Source organism: Sceloporus occidentalis, unplaced genomic scaffold (genome assembly GCF_023333645.1).
Source record: "Sceloporus occidentalis isolate IW3139 unplaced genomic scaffold, rSceOcc1.0.p SCAF_1, whole genome shotgun sequence".
NCBI classification, from domain to species: Eukaryota; Metazoa; Chordata; class Lepidosauria; order Squamata; family Phrynosomatidae; genus Sceloporus; species Sceloporus occidentalis.
Window position 1 is genome coordinate 139455513 of NW_028316981.1, and position 18009 is coordinate 139473521.

General features: G+C 40.7%; 1 protein-coding gene across 1 annotated transcript in view; it reads left to right on the top strand.

Annotated features, from left to right (window-relative positions):
* The window catches only part of LOC149322311 (E3 ubiquitin-protein ligase RNF213-like), a 156943-nt gene that overhangs the window by 70806 nt on the left and 68128 nt on the right, over nt 1-18009 (top strand). The window contains 6 exon segments of the mRNA XM_089525959.1: nt 1565-1756; nt 5183-5322; nt 6528-6682; nt 12040-12255; nt 14550-14731; nt 17697-17817. Coding sequence (XP_089382085.1) covers nt 1565-1756; nt 5183-5322; nt 6528-6682; nt 12040-12255; nt 14550-14731; nt 17697-17817 — 1006 coding nt within the window.

The window sequence follows — 18009 nt, forward strand, 5'->3', positions numbered from 1 at the left end:
AGCATAGGTTTGGGGTGGGGAAAACAATTTTGGTTCAAGAAATATAATTAAGAACCCATTTAGTATGTCTGCCCACACTATGGTGGTAGCACAAAATTCAAGATCTGATGAGCAAAATCTTGGGCACAAACTTGAAGGGGATACCAGATTTGGAGGCGGTTAGTTAATATTGTTGGAAGATTTTTGCATTCTCTTTCCCCCTCCTTAGATAGATAGGAATTTCCTGCATGTAAGCTCTCCTCTCTCTCTCTCTCTCTCTCTCTCTCTCTCTCTCTCACACACACACACACACACACACACACATTTAATCTTACCATGTGATTTTGGTCACTCCCCCTTTGGGACTAATGGACACATCTTCTCTCAAAGATTTTCATCTGAACTGCATGTTTTCCATTTTCCTCCTCGCTAAACTTTTTTTTTTTGAAAGATGGTGAGATAAAAATTTCTTTTTACCTGAACTATTCACTAGCTACATTATGATATAGCCTTTATGTAAATATAGACTAAAGCCATTGCAGCGTGCCTGCGTCATACGCGGCTTTCAGCTTATGCTGAAAGCTGCGTGATGGAAGAGGAAATGGTGCGTGTGCCCATGATGTGCACACCGCACCGAGCCGCATTCATTAGCCCCATTGTTTTAAATGGGATTCAAACATATGCAGAATTTGCCTTATGTGGGGGGTCCAGAACGGATCCCCTGTGTAAGGTAAGGGCACACTGTATTAAACTTCTGTTTTAAACTACAAGTTATGTGTTTGTTGTCAGTCTCAGTTCTTAGGTAAGCATAGTTAGACAGTAGCAGCTTCATTTATATACCGCTTCATACCACACTGAACAGTCTCTAAGCAGTTTACAAGTATAATCTAAATGCCCCCAACAAGCTGGATACACATTTTAGCAACCTCAGAAGGATGCAAGGCTGAGTTGACCCTGAGCCCCCCACTGGGACTGAACTCACAACCTTGTGGTTTGTGAGTGAATGGCTGCAGTACAGGCATTTAACCACTGTGCCACCAAGGCTCTTGTGGATTTCTGCCACTTCTGCATTTCTGCCACTCTGCTAATTTAAAGCTAGACTCTAACAGGTTTGGCTTTGACGTTTTTGATATTTCAGTATTTTTGTTTCCTTACTAAAGGCTGAAGCCTTAGGAAACTTCAATTACTCTACAAATGTTCCTGATCAAAGATGCATATATACCATTCCAAAGTGAGTTGAGTTGAAATGCAGAGTTGGGGTACTTTTCCTCCATCTCATTCTCTGTTGTAATGTGTTAGAATAGTCCTGAAAGAAACTGGTGCTTTACATTTCTTGTTAATACAGCGGGCCCTTCCCAACCATGGGGTTTGGTTCCGGGCCCTTCAACAGATGGGAAAAACTGCAGGAGCTCAAGCCCATGCTAGTCAATAGGTGGTGATGCACATACACTTGTGTCAGCAAGCCTGCAGGCATGTACTACCGTTGGCCATCTGCAGGAGCTCTAGTCTGCAGATGGCTAGCACATCAGTTTCAAAGTATTGCATTTTCCTTTCTCTTTTTTTAAACCTGTATTGATACTTGCAGGCGCACCTTGTGGAAACGGCTTCAAAGTGTGGTGACTCCTTTTTTGGCTTACATACTGTCTATCATAGACAGAGATTGTAACTTGGACCTACTGGTCAGACCAGCAACAGAAAGATGTGTGAAAGACTTATGGATTTTCATCTTCAATGATCTGAAACTTCTGGATATACCTTATATCATGGGTCAGAGCAGGTAAGTTGCATGAGACAACATGGATGAAGGTAACAAACTGATTTGTTCTTCAGTGTATATGATACTAATTTTGCTTCATATGAACGAATGAATAGCTTATTAAGTTCAGTACAATAACATCCAAAATCCACAAAACAGTGACACCATTACTGGCCACCCAAAATGCACAAAATACATTTCAAAGCTCCACCGGCCTCTTCATCAGGCAAAGATGTTAAAAATTATACAGGAGAAAAAAAATCATGTCAGTGTTAGTCACGTGCCTGCATTTTGTCAAAATATTGCTGTTCTCAGTTCAGGTGTTGTTGGAGGGACATTCTTACAGGCCAGCTCTCCTCCTCCTGGCCATATGGGTACCGTATGGGAAATTGGTATGTGTTGGCCTTCCTTCCTGAATGTCCCTCCATAGCACCTGAACTGAGAACAGATACATCTTGACAAAATGCAGGCTTGTGACTAACATTCTCATATATATTTTTTCCTGTATGATTTTTAACAACTTTGCCTGATGAAGAAGCCAGTGGAGCTCTGCAAGCTTGCAACATGTATTTTGTGCATTTTGGGTGGCCAATAAAGGTAATGCTGTTTTGTGGATCTGGGATGATATTTTGCTACATGGCCAACAGGGCTACCCTGGATATGTTTTGTTTGTTTGTTTTTTGTTCAGTTCACATTTACATATGTCAGTGGTATACTTTGCCTACCCATTTCTCAGTAATCAGGGATAGTTAGTGAGATTAATGGCTGTTTCCTTGTCCCCAAGAATTATGATAAAGATTTTGGAGAGAGATTTGCCCCCCTCAGGCATTATTAAAGAGCATATAGCTTCTATGCATGAGACATTTTATGTTAGCTCTAGCCCTCCATTGGTGGTGGTGGTGGTGGTGGTGGTGGTGTGTGCCTTCAAGTCATTTTCAACCTATGGTCACCCTAAGGTGAACCTATCATGGGGTTTTTTGTCAAGATTCGTTCAGAGGAAGTTTGCCTTCCCCTAAGGCTTAAAGCATGTGACTTGTCCAAGGTCACCCAGTGGGTTTTATAGCCAAGCTGGAAATCAAACCCTGGTCTCCAGAGTCCACAATCCAACACTCAAACCTTTATGCCATGTTGGCTCTCCCAGCCCCCAAGCCCCCATTACTGGCTGCCACATATGCATGTAGAAGGCAACTATCTGCTATGGATAGCCTCTTAGGGGTATGTCATCCCAGCAAAATGTAGAAAAGGGAGCTTCCCCATTTCCCTCCTCCTCTCACCATTTTTTTCTGGAAAAATAGGGGGAAGTGGATTATGGATTATTTTAGAATGAATAATTAATAAAAGGTTTGAAACAACATTTTCATACATTTACTCTCCCCAAATTATTTTTAGAAACTATGTAAGAGAAAGATTTTGATATCTGACTATGTACAGTTTCAGATTATTGCAATTCCTGGTCTTGGTTTCCTTTTCTCGGTCCTTTTTTATGGGAATAAGTGGCAATATCTGCTTGACACTATGGAGAACTAGAGAAGATAAAACCAATTTCTATTTTGATTACATTGATGTTTTTATTGTGTGTGTGTGTTTTACTGCTTATAATAAGCTAGTAAAATCCAATAAATTTCTTATAGCTCAGGACTGTATTTATAACAAAAAATAAAAATGTAGAAAAGTAAATCATTTTTTTAACATTTTCTGAAGAAACTGCATTTTAATTACCAAGCATGATAGTTTTATGCCAAACCAAATTATACATAATATGCTTTATGTTCCTAATGTAACAAAAGTGACTTTCAATCTGTAGAGTGCTGCTAATGTGTTTCCCCCACCAAAATCATTTTTCCCCCCTGGGGGGAAAAAAACTTTCCCCCCATGGTTTCAAAATTTCCAGACATCTTGCCTCTCTAGAGCATCTGCAGGTAGAGAAGAGTTTGCTCTTTGGAGTGTCACCTTCTACACATGGAGGCTGACAAGGATGATACCCAAAAAGGGGAGAAAGCTAGAGTGCATAGAGGCTTCATAGTTGAACAATGCCTGGATTGTTATGTGGGTTGTGTGAATTGTTGTTAGGTGCTAAATCTCTCACTGTTATGTGATTCTAAGTGCTGAGTTGGTTTTCTTTTACCTGAAATAAAACATAATGTTTATGTTTCATCAAAAGCCTTCATATTCTTATGACTGGCAGCTTAATTAGGAATAGCCTGAAAGGGGAAAGATTCTGACCAAACTCTGGTAAATAAAGTGCCAGAAAATTTAATTACATCGTCATCTCAGCCCTTAAGAACTCACTATACTGTTTTTGTTTTATACAACATGGCATCCTTTTTCTCCCCATTGTGTAAACAATGGTGTTTTTTGAAACACACTCATCAGTCTTGAATTACTAGCATAGCTCAAGCCCATACTAGTCAATAGGTGGTGATGCACCTGTGGTCTGTGCAGGGCAGGAATTTGTATGCATTCAGATTGTTGTACATTCATGTTGTTCTACATTCAGTACTACTTCTTTTAAACAAATCATAATTTACCTGTACTAATTGAAAAGCCGTATTAAAGCAAGCTTTAAGATCTTCAGAGGAGGGCTTTACAGGGATATTTGGTGAGGACTCAGAAGAGAGGCTTCTCTATGACTGCTCCCAGCCAGTGGAACTCCTTTCCTCAGGAAGTCTGGATGGTCTCCTTCCTGTGAAGACATTTTTATTCAGGCAGGCTTTTTAATTTTAATTATGGGGCTAGAAGCGTGTATGTGAAGTAGGGTGCTGTGTTTTCAATCTTCTACTGGAAATTATGTTTTTAATCATGTTTTTAAAATAATGTTATTTTTTTTAATATTTTGCTAACTAATGTTTTAGCTTTATCATTTAACAATTATTGTAAGATACCTTGAATCCCATCTTGGGAGAAATGTGGGATATAAATCCAGTAAAGAGATAAAGAATTAAATAAAGTGAGGTCTAAGACTTTCATGGCTGGCATCCATAGTTTTCTGTGGGTTCACCTATAAAGATGCCAGCCACAGATGCAGGTGAAACGTTAGGAATAAATTCTTCCAGAACACAGCCACATTGCCACCAAAACCCACAAAAAACTAAAGTACAGTGAGCTCGTCATATTGGGCCATTTGGTGGGCTCACAATCTATGGACTGGAATATCTGCGGATCATCATGCCCCATATTAATCAATGGTGGCATGTGCATGCGGCTGTGCTAACGTGGCCACATGCACATTGCCACCATTGATTCATACATGGGCAATCATTTATGTTTTTCCCCATCAGGGGAGGAGGCAGAACCAAACTCCCACAGATGGGAAGGATCCACTGTAATAATACAAGTACTTAATTTTTTAAAACAATATATATGAAGGAATACGTGTTTTTTATCTTTCTGCTTATGGATATTGCTGGCATCCTTTTTTAAAAAAATTTTTGTCTGTGTCTTGTCCAGTTCCCAAACTGGGACAATTGTGGTACCAAATTATTTTGCACTTTGTGTGGATGCTGGCAGTGAGATGCCCTTCATCTGGAAAATTAAAGATTATCTGGAAGATCTTTGGATTCAAGTTCGATACATTACAGGCAATGAAGGTGAGAGTGCAGAGCAGTCATTGCAACTAACATCTCTTTAGACAAATTAAATGGTACATATAGAACTTACCTTATCTATTGAATTTAGCTGAATGTATACATGAAGTACCATCCCTTTTTGGTGTAGGGTTTTTGTTTTTGTATTTTAGCTGCCTTCCTCTTTAGTACTCAGTTTCACATCTATCTAATACCACTAGAAAATCTGAAAATCACAGTATATCCAAAGTACTTTCAGGCAAGAAATATTTCATGTTACTCAGCTAAGTTACAAGGTAGTTATTTATAAAATAAGCCTTCCTCCATCCTTGGGAAGCTATATAAACTAACAAGGGTCATACCATTTATGTAAGACTGTTAGTTTCTGAGTAATCAAAACAGACCCTGCTTGCATTTAGAGATGCCAGCTGGAAATGTCCTCAACTAGCTTGTTAAACAAAGGCCCTGCTAAAAAAAACACCACATCCCAGAATATTGTGGATGGAAATCAAGAACATTATTTTTCAATTTGCAAACTGTTGAAAAGATTGATAGAGGTCCTACATTAGAGTGCATGGAGCGCAGTGATCCTTGTGCATAGCTCTATGCACCTCGCACTTCTTTCCCAAAGCAGTTACCAAGCGCCAGGTGTGCTTCTGCAACAGTTTACTGGCCCACCAAAAGTGTGTGTGTGTGTGGGGGGGGGCAATTACCAGGCAGTGTGTACCTCCTAAGGGAAGTCAAATGAGCTCTTGTGGAGATGTGGAAGTGACATCCTTTTTCTTCCCCTGCTAGTTGCCCTCTCCCTCCTGCTCCATCCCTCATCTCCCTCTTTATTCTGGCCAATAAAAGGCTGCAGTAGCATCCCATAGAGGATGACAGTTTCCTTGAGAAGAAAGGTTTGAACACTGAATGCAGAGCTAGTATCCTAAACAAAGATATGCATGCCTGTAATCCCAAGTCATTAACATTGTCCCTGGGCAGGGTCCAAAACAGGAATGTGTGCAACTAATTCTCAGTTACCAACAGTATTCCAGCCCTAGTTTTGTCAATAAAATAAGAGGTAGTTTTGCCCACATCTTGGATACAACCCAGATTTAAAATTTCCATCTTTTTGGCAAAGAAGCTTGACCAGCACTATAAATAAATAAGCAAGAGTTGCAGATCAGATATTTGTACCTATGATGATGCAAACACTTCCCTTTTCCCTGTGTACTCTTGTCTTATAGGCCATGCAGAGAAGTTTGTGGACATTTTTCAGCAGACTCCACTGGGAAAATATATTGCCAGCTTCTCTGAGGAAGAGATAGAGAACCTTTTCCACTGTTATGTCAGAGACTTCCTCCTCCTGACAATGGATGTGTCTTCGCAAAACAAATTAATTGTAAGTTTTACAGCGGCAGATATCTAAGTGCATGAAAAAATTAATGTCATGATGTTGTGATGCTCAGGAATTCTGTGTTACAGTTTATGACACAAACTGGCTGTGGATGGGAGCCTAGAAAAGTGTTCAGAAGCTGCAGCAAATGCAAAATGTAATAGCCAGACTGATAGCAGCTGTGTGTTTTAGAAACCACGTAACACCAGTCCTACAAGAATTACACTGGCTTCCAGCTTGCTTTCAAGCTTAATTCAAGGTGCTGGTGTTGATCTATAAAGCCCTGAATGACTTGAGGCCAAGATATCTGAAAGATGCCTCCTTCCATATGAGCCTGCCAGAAATTTGAGATCTTCAGAAGAGGCCCTGTTGTGTGTGTTCCAAAACCTCATGAAATTTGGTTCTTCATCATGGTCTCTGTGAATCACACAACTGGGTTTTACTGCACTTGCACAGAGTGTATTTGGAACTTTCGAGAATAGCTAGGCAAGATTTTTGATAATAGCTTTGCCAACTCGATGTATATCTTGGATTCCTGCTCATTTTCCCCAGTTCCTTTTCAGCCACTGTGTTAGCAGCATTAAGAAACCTTCAGAAAAATCTCACCCACTTTCAGTTTCTTCCTTGGCTTGTTGTGCATTTGATTACAGTTTGACTTCAGCTTTCTAAGACTACACTTTGTGGCCCCTCTTTGGTTTCTTCGGTTTTCAGCTTGACTTTAGTCTGAAAACATCTTTATAACATCTTCCTCATCTTTTAAAAGATTTGGTGATTCTGGGGTGAAGTCTCCCAGCCATGATGGACATGCCTGCCTTGCTGAACGTCATAACATGAGCATTTGTGTTCACTGCAAGGCATTCATTCCTCAAGTGAGAGAAAAAAAAACTGGAATCTTCCCTTAAGGCCTTACTATATGAGCAGGCCTTGAATGTTTCTCACCTTTCACCGGCAACTGTATCTGTTCCACCCAGACCAGCATTGGAGCCTAATTCTATTCAGAAAGCAGTGAAGTGACAGCTTGATCACAAAGAGTCAGCAAATCGTGCTAAGAAAAAACTCTTGGTATCGAGCCTTGATATCAGAAGGACTGAATCCAGATGAGATGACAAGACTATGGCCATTGTACTGAGAACCATTGATAATGAGCACTCGGACTCCACCTCTCTCAGGACATTGCGGGGGGCATTCTTCTGACTCCAGGACCCTAGATTCAGAATGAGGCTTCTCCTTTTCACTCAATAGCAGAGAAGAAAAGGGAAAAGATGAAGCACTCTCATCTATCTCCATCTAGAGAGTCTCATGCCAAGGTCTCTGCTACTCCCCCATCGGCAGCTGCTGACCCAGCGCAAAAAGGAGTGGCAGATTTGCTGATTTTTCCCACCCAGCCATGGATGGAAGCTGGTTTTACAGTGGCATGTGGTGTATAAACACTGCACTGCCGGAGAGTGCAGAAGCCAGACCACATCTGAGCAGCCAGGTAGCTTCCAGACATCTTGGGGGCATACACCGTCAAAATGTCTGTTCCGGCTCTAAGATATTCAAATGGATGTTCCCTTTCCATCTGAACGTGAAATTCTGGAGTCCTCCCTGAAGTGGGTCATTACCCCTCAGAAGTACCCATCTCGCCCACTGTCATTCTGCCTGGGCCAACATCATTATAGACTCTTGGGTTCTCAATAGTGTCACGAGGGAGTATGTGAGAGTTTGAAGATTGCCGTTCCCCACAGGGTTAATTCACAATACTCTCCCCTCCAACATCTTGACAAGAATCTTGACAAGATTAATACTCTCCTCAAAAAATATGTCATTGAACCTGTCCCTCCAACTCTGATCCATTGGGAGTGGTGGTTTGGTTCTCTGAACACTTCATTGTCAACAAGAAGGATGGAGACTGTGCCCTATCCTGGACCTGAGGCATGTCAACATGTACTGGTACATTCCACACAAATGCTTCAAGATGGTGTCTCTATCTTTTTGTTACTATAGAAAAGGAACTGATTTGCCATCCTCAACCTCAAGGATGCCTACTTTCATGTGTAGGGCTTTATAGGTCATAACCAATACTTTGAATTGTGCTCAGAAATGAACCGGTAGCCAATGAAACTGTTTCAGCAGGGGAGTTATATGTTGTATGAATTTTCTTTGCTATCTTACAATACCACCACCTGTGGAAAAATGTTCCTCCTTTCCCTCCACACTTCTAATATATATCACTTCCATTTTTTTGCACTTAAGTAATCTCTCAGGCCTTAAATACCACCTATGGAGCATTTCATAAGTGTTTTCTCTCAGATAACTAGGTATCATATGTTTCCAAGTTATACTCCAAGATCTCATTAGATCCCATTTCACCATACTTTCTTTTTTTATCCCCTCTTCCTCATCTTTTTTCAAAACCCATTTACATATCTTTGCAATCATATTATTATCTTTTGCAAAGAACATTATTTCAAACTCTGTTTTGTTTACTTTTGTCCCAAACATCTTTTTTATCTATTTTAAACATTTTATTTTGTTTTCTGTGTAAAAAACCATTATAACTAAATTCTTCTTCCTATAGTTCTTGTCTTATTTTTATTTGATATTTCAATATATCTCTACCTATGCAGATTAGTCAGCCGACCATAACAATGGAATACAAAATACATTTACAAAATACAATATATAAAATAAAAGATAAAAAAATATCAAAATAGCTGCATAAATACAGAGATAAAACTGGATCACATTTAAAACTCATATAGGGTGTTAAAACAAATACAGACTAAATGAAAACAAATTTAATAAAATGGGATACAAAATAAAATAGTCTAAAATAAAATAAATCTAAAATAAAACTGGCTAAAACAGAGTGGGAGATAACAATAAAAATGTTTAAATGAACTCATCATCATGACACAAAACCCCATTTTGTATAATAAATTGATCTCTCAGGCAAGCAGCATTAACTATGAATTTAGCTGCACATCGTACTGTGTATGTATGTTCTCTCCAGAGAAAAGATAAGACAATTTTGCGATAAGATCCCAGTAGGTCATTCTATCCAAAAATGCTTGTAAAAAGTGTGATCTCTCCTTATCATAAAGACAACAGTCAAACAGGATATGTGGAGTATCCTCAATAGCTGGGGCTCCACAAATACATATTCTTTCATGATAAGGTATTTTTTTAAACTGTCCTGTTCTTACCATTGAATTCAATTGTTCGAATCTAGCTCTGGTGAAGGCTGTTTTCTGGCTCTGTGTTAAATGCAACTCAAGATATTTTTCTAGGCCAAATACAATTTTATTTTTAGCTAACCAGTTAAGAGATTTACACCCAGCTAACAAGGCTATGTCTGATTGTGCGCTGATGTTCCAGATCCTTTGTTTTAGGTATTCCTGAACTGTGCGCCCTGCTGAAAGAAAGTAAGAGGGAGAAAAGCCTACTTGGAACAAAACTAGGGACAGCTGACAAACCCCAAAATTAGGGCATCCAATAGCCAGCTGTTCCTCTAGACAAAGTCTAGGGAATCTTCTAGAATCCATTTTGGAGATCTTTAGCCAGTAGTTAAGTGCTTTTATCCAAACCGGCTTTGTATTGAATAGATCCCAGGTACTGCTCTCACTGCTTAAGCTGGGGTGTTCTTGTCAGTTCCAAACATCCTTCTTAAAAAGCAACTCTGTGCCTGCTCCAAAGGGGGAGCTTTCAAGTGGCCTCATACTTCTGCCCTGTAAGATAAAATGGGCAAGACTTTGGCTTTATAAACTTTTAGGATAGGAGATACACTAGAAGGATGATCGTAACTTATCAGCTTAAAAAGTATGCCAGAATTTGCAATAGCTCTCTGTTTATTTCTTCCAAAGTGGTTTGTCCACTTCCCTATATTTGAGAAAAGTAGCCCTAGGTACAGATATGAATTAACTTGTTCAATCCGTTTGCCTTCCAGGAACCAGTTGTATTTTTTGCACTTTTCCCCAAATACCACCACCTTAGACTTGTCTTTGTTAATAACTAAAGAGTTAAGAGAACAATAAGTGGCTAGGTTCTGTAATAGCCTTCTTAAACCCACTTGCGTACGACCGATTAGAACCATATCATCAGCATAAAGCAGAACATTAAGATACATATTACCTACCTTGGCAGTATGAGCTGATGTAGAAGAAAGAAAACCAGGAATGTCATTAACAAATAAATAGAGTAGGCGACAGGATACATCCCTGTCTTACCCCTGTATACATGTTAGCTTTTTTGGACAACGCACCGCTGGGACCAGTATGCACTCTTAAACAGGTATCTGAATGGTGTGTATAGCTTTACAAGTCGCCAATTGTTTCTCTTTTGTGGAAAGCCTCATGTGGAGAAGGCTTCAATAGAATTGAGGACATAATCTAGGTTTATATTATAACTAATGCTCTTATAAAATAACAGTCATTCTTTTAACCATGCAAGCCAGCTAGTTTTTAAGGAGTATTTTAATGTGTTTTTAAAATGTTTTCAACTTTGTATTGTTTATATTGGTTTTTATTTGTTCATTATTTCTGGAGCTTGTGGTGGACTTGAAGGCAATACAGAAATACTTTAATAAATAAATATAGCTGGCCCTCAGTATCCAAAGACATGCCATCCATGGATTTGAGTATCCGCAGATGACAAGCCCATGTTGTCTCCAATGGCAGTGTACGCATGTGGCCGTGCTGTCATTAGAGACAAGCCCTGTTGTCCCCAGTAGTGATGCGTGCATGCAGGCACACCACCATTAGGGACAACAGGACTACATAGTCCCCAATGGTGGTATGGCCAGGTGCACGTGCTGCCACTAGGGACAATGGGGGCTGTCACTAATAGCGGCATGGCCATATGCACATGTTGCCATTGAAATCCTGTTGAACCTAATGGTGGTGCAACCACATTCACGCACTGCCATCGGGGATAATGGAACTTGAGCATCCAAGGATTTTGGTATGGGGGGGGGGGGAGTCTGGAACAGATCCCCTGTGGATACTAAGGGCTGACTGTATCACCTCATTAAGAGACTGTAGGTATTCTGACACTAGAAAGTACTGTATTCTAACAAGGAGGTTGCCTGCACAGGCCAAAAGGCCCAAGTTACCTCCAGGCTCACATCATCTAGATCACATGACACAGGCCAAAACCCCTGTGATCTGATCTGACCCCAGGGTAATTAGCCTTTACTCCAGGATAATTTACCCCTGGCTGTGCACCCGCCCCTCCTGATATTCCTTACCTTGCCAGCTATCGCCCCAACCGAAGAAGCATTCTGTGCCCCTGCAGTGTTATAATTTGGTGTTTAACTATTAAGATAAGTTGTTGACTGTTTAAAGCCTTGTGTGTGCATTTGTTGTTTTTTTTTTAATTTCCAGTTGCTGCAAATTGCCCTCTTATCCTGTATAGAGGAAATGAAGGCAGCCTCTTCCAGCGCAAGAGAGAGAGTGCTGCCTCTCCCATGGATCCACCTTGGTTACCATCAGTTTAGGAGTCAATTGCAAAACTTTTCCACAATTCTTGCTATGTACCCTGCTGTGTTGGATGTTCTTAATAAACATGCTGAGCAAGGCAACGTACCACATGACTACATGGTAGGAATGCTACTGTTAAGTCTACATTTACATAGTCTCCTAGTTTGAAGAAAAATATTATCTGTATGTTTCTTTTAAGTGTTAGGAGAAATGAAAATCTTTTTAAGAGTACATAGGAGTTCTCAACATGTCTGTAGCTGTCATATTCCTTAGAGTTTATGTTGAGAATTAGAGTTCTATACCATACATGGAAAAACTACATGAAAGGGATGAATTGATGACATTTCATTTAAATAAGACCCATATGAGGGCAAACCTCAAATTTAAAAAAGTGAACGGCACTCAGAGCACTAGAGAGAAATAAATCACCAAGAACTAATAGCATACCAATAGAGCTGCTCCAGGCTGCAGAGACAGAATCTACCCTAGTTATAACTTAGATATGTCAATAAATTTGGGAAACAAAACAATGGCCCAGAGTGGAAATGATCAGTATATATTTCAATTCTCAAAGAAAGGAGATGCCAGGGTCTGCAGTAATCATAGAACCATTGCATTAATTTCTGATGCAAGGAAGGTGATGCTTAAAATACTACAGCAAAGATATTTACCATATATGAAGTGAGAACTGCTACATGTCCAAGCAGGGTTCAGGAAAGAAAAAGACACTAGGGATCATATAGCAAACACATGCTGGATAATGGAACATACTAAGGAGTTTCAAAGTGAGAATAGATTGTGTTTTATAGATTATAGCAAAACTTTTGATTGTATGGACTATGAGAAACTATGGAAGAAAAGAAATGGGTATGCCCCAACATCTGATAGTCCTGATGTGTAACTTATATTCAGAGATACACAGATGATGCCATAATACTAGCAGAAAACCTCACCGACCTGGAATAACTAATAAAAAAGATCAAGGAAGAAAGTTCAAAGGCAGGCTTACTGTTGAATATAATGAGAACAAAAATAATGACCATGGAGTATCTACATAAATTCAACCTAGACAATGAAGAAATAGAAATAGTAAAATAATTCTCATACCTGGGATCAAACATTGATAGAAATGGGAACTGTAGACAGGAAATCAGAAGAAGATTAAGAATGGGGAGGGTTGCTGTGAAAGATAGAAAAGATCCTAAAGTGAAAAAATGTACAACTGAACATAAAAGTTAGAATCATACAAGCTATTGTGTTACCTATGAATATGAGACCTGGACAGTTAAGAAAGAAGATAGGAATACTCCAGCAAGTCAAGTAAGAGAGTCCTGGTGGTGCAATGGTTAAATGCCAGTACTGCAGCCACTCACTCACAAATCACAAAGTTGTGAGTTCAATCCTAGCCAGGGGCTCCAGGACTGACTCGGCCTGGCATCCTTCTGAGGTTGCTAAATTGAGTAGCCAGCTTCTAGGGGCAATTAGCTAACACATTATAAACTATTTAAGGAATGCTTAAATGCACTGATAAGCGATATAGAAATGTACTTGTTATTGCTATTGCTAGGAAGAAAATTAATTCATTTGAGATGTGATGCTAGAGAAGAGTGCTGAGGATGCCATGGACAGCAAAAAAGACAAACAAATGGATCTTAGAGCAAATTAAGCCAGAAATCTCACAGGAAGCCAAGATGACAAAACCGAGACTGTCGTATTTCAAATGCACCATGAGAAGGGAGGACTCATAGAAAAAAAAATTAATGCTAGGAAAGGTGGAGGGAAGTAGAAAGAGAGGAAGACCACATGCTAGATTGATGGACTATATTAAGGAGGTCATGGATATGACTTTGCAGGAACTAAGCAGAGCAGTGGAGGACAGGGAGTCTTGGAGATGTCATGTCCACAGGGTTGCCATAGGTTGAGATCAACTCAAGGGCAGTTAACAACTGGCATGTCAGCCAGTCCAGGAGCCTTTTGAGCTAAGGAGTGGAAAATAAATGCTTTAAATGGGCAAACAGGAAGGAAATAAGGTTTGGTCACTATTGCTGGTACAGAAAATACATTACTTGTATGCAACCAAAAGAAATGGATAGTCTAAATACTGTTCAATTTCTCTTTCTGGTATATTAATGGGCAAAAGCTTCAGAATCCAAGATAATGGCTTCCTATAGATTGAACTCACAACTTTGTGGTTTGTGAGTGAGTGGCTGCAGTACTGGCATTTAACCATGCGCCATCAGGACTCTCTTACTTGACTTGCTGGAGTCTTCCTATCTTCTTTCTTAACTGTCCAGCTCCATAAAGAATATGAACTAGACTATCTGAAGAAAATTTTCATTTATAACTATAGGAAGTTTCCTCCCCTTCCTATCTGTGTCTATATTAACAGTCATGCCTATGCCTGATTATCCTAGGTACTAGATGTGCTTGCTGCAATGGCCTGCATTGAAATGTTGGAAGAAGAAATGTTGAAATGTAGACCTCAAACTTGGCTCCAGAAGGTGAAGAACCTTCAAATTCCTGTTGAACTTGTTTGTTCAGGAAATGGTTTGCAAAGCAGTGGAAGCCAGCGTGAACAATGGCTCCAGCAAGTCAAGTAAGGACATTTTAAAGCATAGAAAAGCTATTTGTTTCCTATTTTCTTGGAGATTAATGGTAGGTGGCAGTGGCTTTTAGTTTCTGTGCTGCTATTTCAGTCACCCACATCTCAGACCTGCATTGACAGTCAGCTGTCCTACAAGCCTCTGTTGCTGGTGCCCACTGGTTCTCTCAATGCCTATTTTGAGTGTTGTTTATGTTGTACTGTACTGGCAATCATATACATTGGCAATTGTGTGTTAAGGGCTTTTTGTGGAAGCTACAATGGGAGACAAGGTAGCAAGTCATGACAGTTGAGGTGATTTGTGAACCTCTTGTTTATCTTTCCATTAGAGAGGCTCAAGTGTGGCCTTTAAGCCACGTCTCAGGTAAGAGAGCATGGGTACTATTAGGCTGACTTCACTAGATTAATTACTGTCTACTGAGGGGGCAATCTGTATTACTGGCTCTTCCCAAATCAGACCTTCCCTTTCACCTTGCACAGTAGTAGCTTTTGGAAAGCAGGTAGGGTTTGCTTGCTTCTGCACAAGGCAATTATTGTATCTTTATTTTATTATACATTTAGACTCTGCTGTGTCCAGTCTGTGTATTCTTTGAGTTGGTGAGAGGAAGAATCCACAGAGTGGGTTTCACCTTATAATCACCCAGAACAGGTAGGGGAGACAGTTGATGACATCAATGCCAAGAATTTTCAGGGAGTTACTATCTTGGCCAGTAAGTTTTTTGCCTGCCAATGCCCAGAGCAAAGCTCTTCGTATCTCCTCTCTTTTGTGTCTCAGAATATCTTGCTTCTACAAAATTTCTCTCCTCAGCCTTTTCATTCTTCATTTCTCTTTTGATGTTAAACAACACAACTATTCATCAGATGCATACCCTTAGCCCTTGTAGTTGTTGTTTTTGTCCTTGTTCTACAGACTGTATGTGTTTTACCCTGCTATTCCAACAACTCCGGCTGGGAGGGTTGTTTTCCAACACAGCACAGCATCTTGCTGAATCATCAGGCAACTTCCTCAGGAGGTCCACCCTCCCTCTGGAAAAGCTGAGCCACCTGAGAGAGGCCCACTTCCACCTGGGCTGAAGGAGCAGTGCAGAGACTGCAAGGAGTATGGGCTTGGAAGGCAGCAAACTGAAAAGCCGTCCTCCCCCTACATTCCAAGTGTTATCAACGCTGTTAAATACTGACTTCATCCATGCTTAATATCTGGAGGTCCTCTGCACCATTCCCAAGGGGAGGCAGTAATGCCCAACTGCTATTAGCTTCCTCCTCCTCACTTTACTAGACAGGCAATGGTGTTTTAAACTAAGTCTCCATGGTTGGCCTTCCTCCACCTGTGTCTCCTCCCCAGGTCCTGCTCACCCCATCCACCTGTCCCTTCCCTTTGTTAGCAATTTTCTCCACCTTTCTTCTGACTGCCAAAGACACCTACCTCCTTGCAGGATGTAATTTCTTCCTCCTGTCTCCCTCTCCAGGCATCACTGCTTCCCCCTCTCTTTTGGCGTACCTCTTTTGAAATTGCCATCATATGGCTTTCCCCATCCCTGCTCTGCCGTGCCATCCTGTTTGTCTTCCAGGCTTCGTGGGGTGCAGTGCATAGCATCATGCTTCTTCTCATCATCTGGCCAACCAGGATAAGTGAGGGGAGGTCCAGATGATGACAGGCACCCTATTTCTCACATTTAATCTCCCTGGCCAAGAGAGGTGTCCCATCGGCGATGGCCCACGGACCCTGTTGAGAAAAGAAATTGGTATTAACATAAGCAGTCTGTCACCTATGCACAATAGTAAACATGTATGGCTGCAGGGCTAAGTACCACTGCATCAACTAAGGATTAGCATAATTCATGGATGCTAAACACCGGAGGCTCGCATGAACCATTACTAGGGTAAACAAGGCTCCCCACTGATAAGTTTACCTGTTAACACTTCCTTTTCATTAGAAGCATATTTATTTCCCTGCCTTGATAATTTGTGACTCAGATACAGGACTGAGTGCTCCCCGTCTAGCCACATCTGGGCTAACACCATCCCCAGTCCTACATCTGAGGCATTAGTTCACAGGAGGAAAGTTTTGGGAAAATGGGTGGTCCTCAGTATTGGTTGGCTAAATAGGAGTCCTTTTAAGGTATCAAAGCCTGTTGTTCCTTTCTGCGCCACGATACATGTTTGGCAGGTCCCTTCTTCATGATGTTCATATGAGGTCCCACAAGGTGGGACAAATGGGAATAAAGCACTTGTACTGTAATGACCTGTAAGTCCTAAGAATGGTATTTCATTCTTTTTTGTTCATGGCCTCCTCCTCTCTTCTGGCTGCACCCTTTTTGAAATCACCACCACCAGACTTAGCTCTGCCCCTGCCTTCTCCCTGTGCTGCCATGTCATCCCACTCATCTTCCCAGCTTTGTAGGGTACGGCATGCAGTGTCACAGTGCTCCTCAGCCTCTGGCTAGCCAGGATAAGTGGAGGCTGTGAGGAATAGTTTTAGGTGGGAACAGGTGTCCTGATTCTTCTCATGCCCCACCACAGTGCTGCAATGGATATTTTAATCATGATGGAAGCCACTCCCGTCCTCTTTTAGCGAGGTGCACTCAACCCAGAGAATACCACATGGATACTTACTTTGAAGATGTGTTCTGGGTTGTTGAAAGGAGCTGCTGTTCCCCATCTGAGATATTTGGTTTAGGACAGGAGGAAGCTTTCTTTTTTTCTGTTTGCATGTTCTCTTTTATTTCTGCTTGGCTGTTGCTTGACTAGGAAGTGAGCTGATTGGCCAAGATGACAACTGTCTGAAAACTCTTGGCTCTGATGCTATCAGCTGTCTTCTCTACCTGTTTGGGGCAGTGAAAGGGTAAAACCCACTCTTGTGGTTTCCTCCTCTCAACAATCCAGAATGCATCTTTGCAGGAAGGACCCAATGTGGCATTTTAATAAATAACAGTATTAATCTATTTTCTTATTGAAACAGGAACCAGTGGAGACAAATTTTCTCCATGTCCCTCTTTGTGGAACATGTATTTCTTGGAGCTGAAACATTTATTCCAGAGGCGAAGGATCTGGTAAAGAGGTACACCATGAAGATTGGGAAAGTAAGAACCTATTCTCATTAGCTGATAAATATCACTGTCAGCTGCTGATGCACATACTGTATACTCAACTATAAGTTGATCTCATGTACAAGTTGAGGGCAGGTTTGGGGGCCAAAATTATGGATTTTGATATGACCTAGGTATAGGTCGAAGGTAAAATTTAGAGACATGTAACAAAGGATCTCTAGGAGG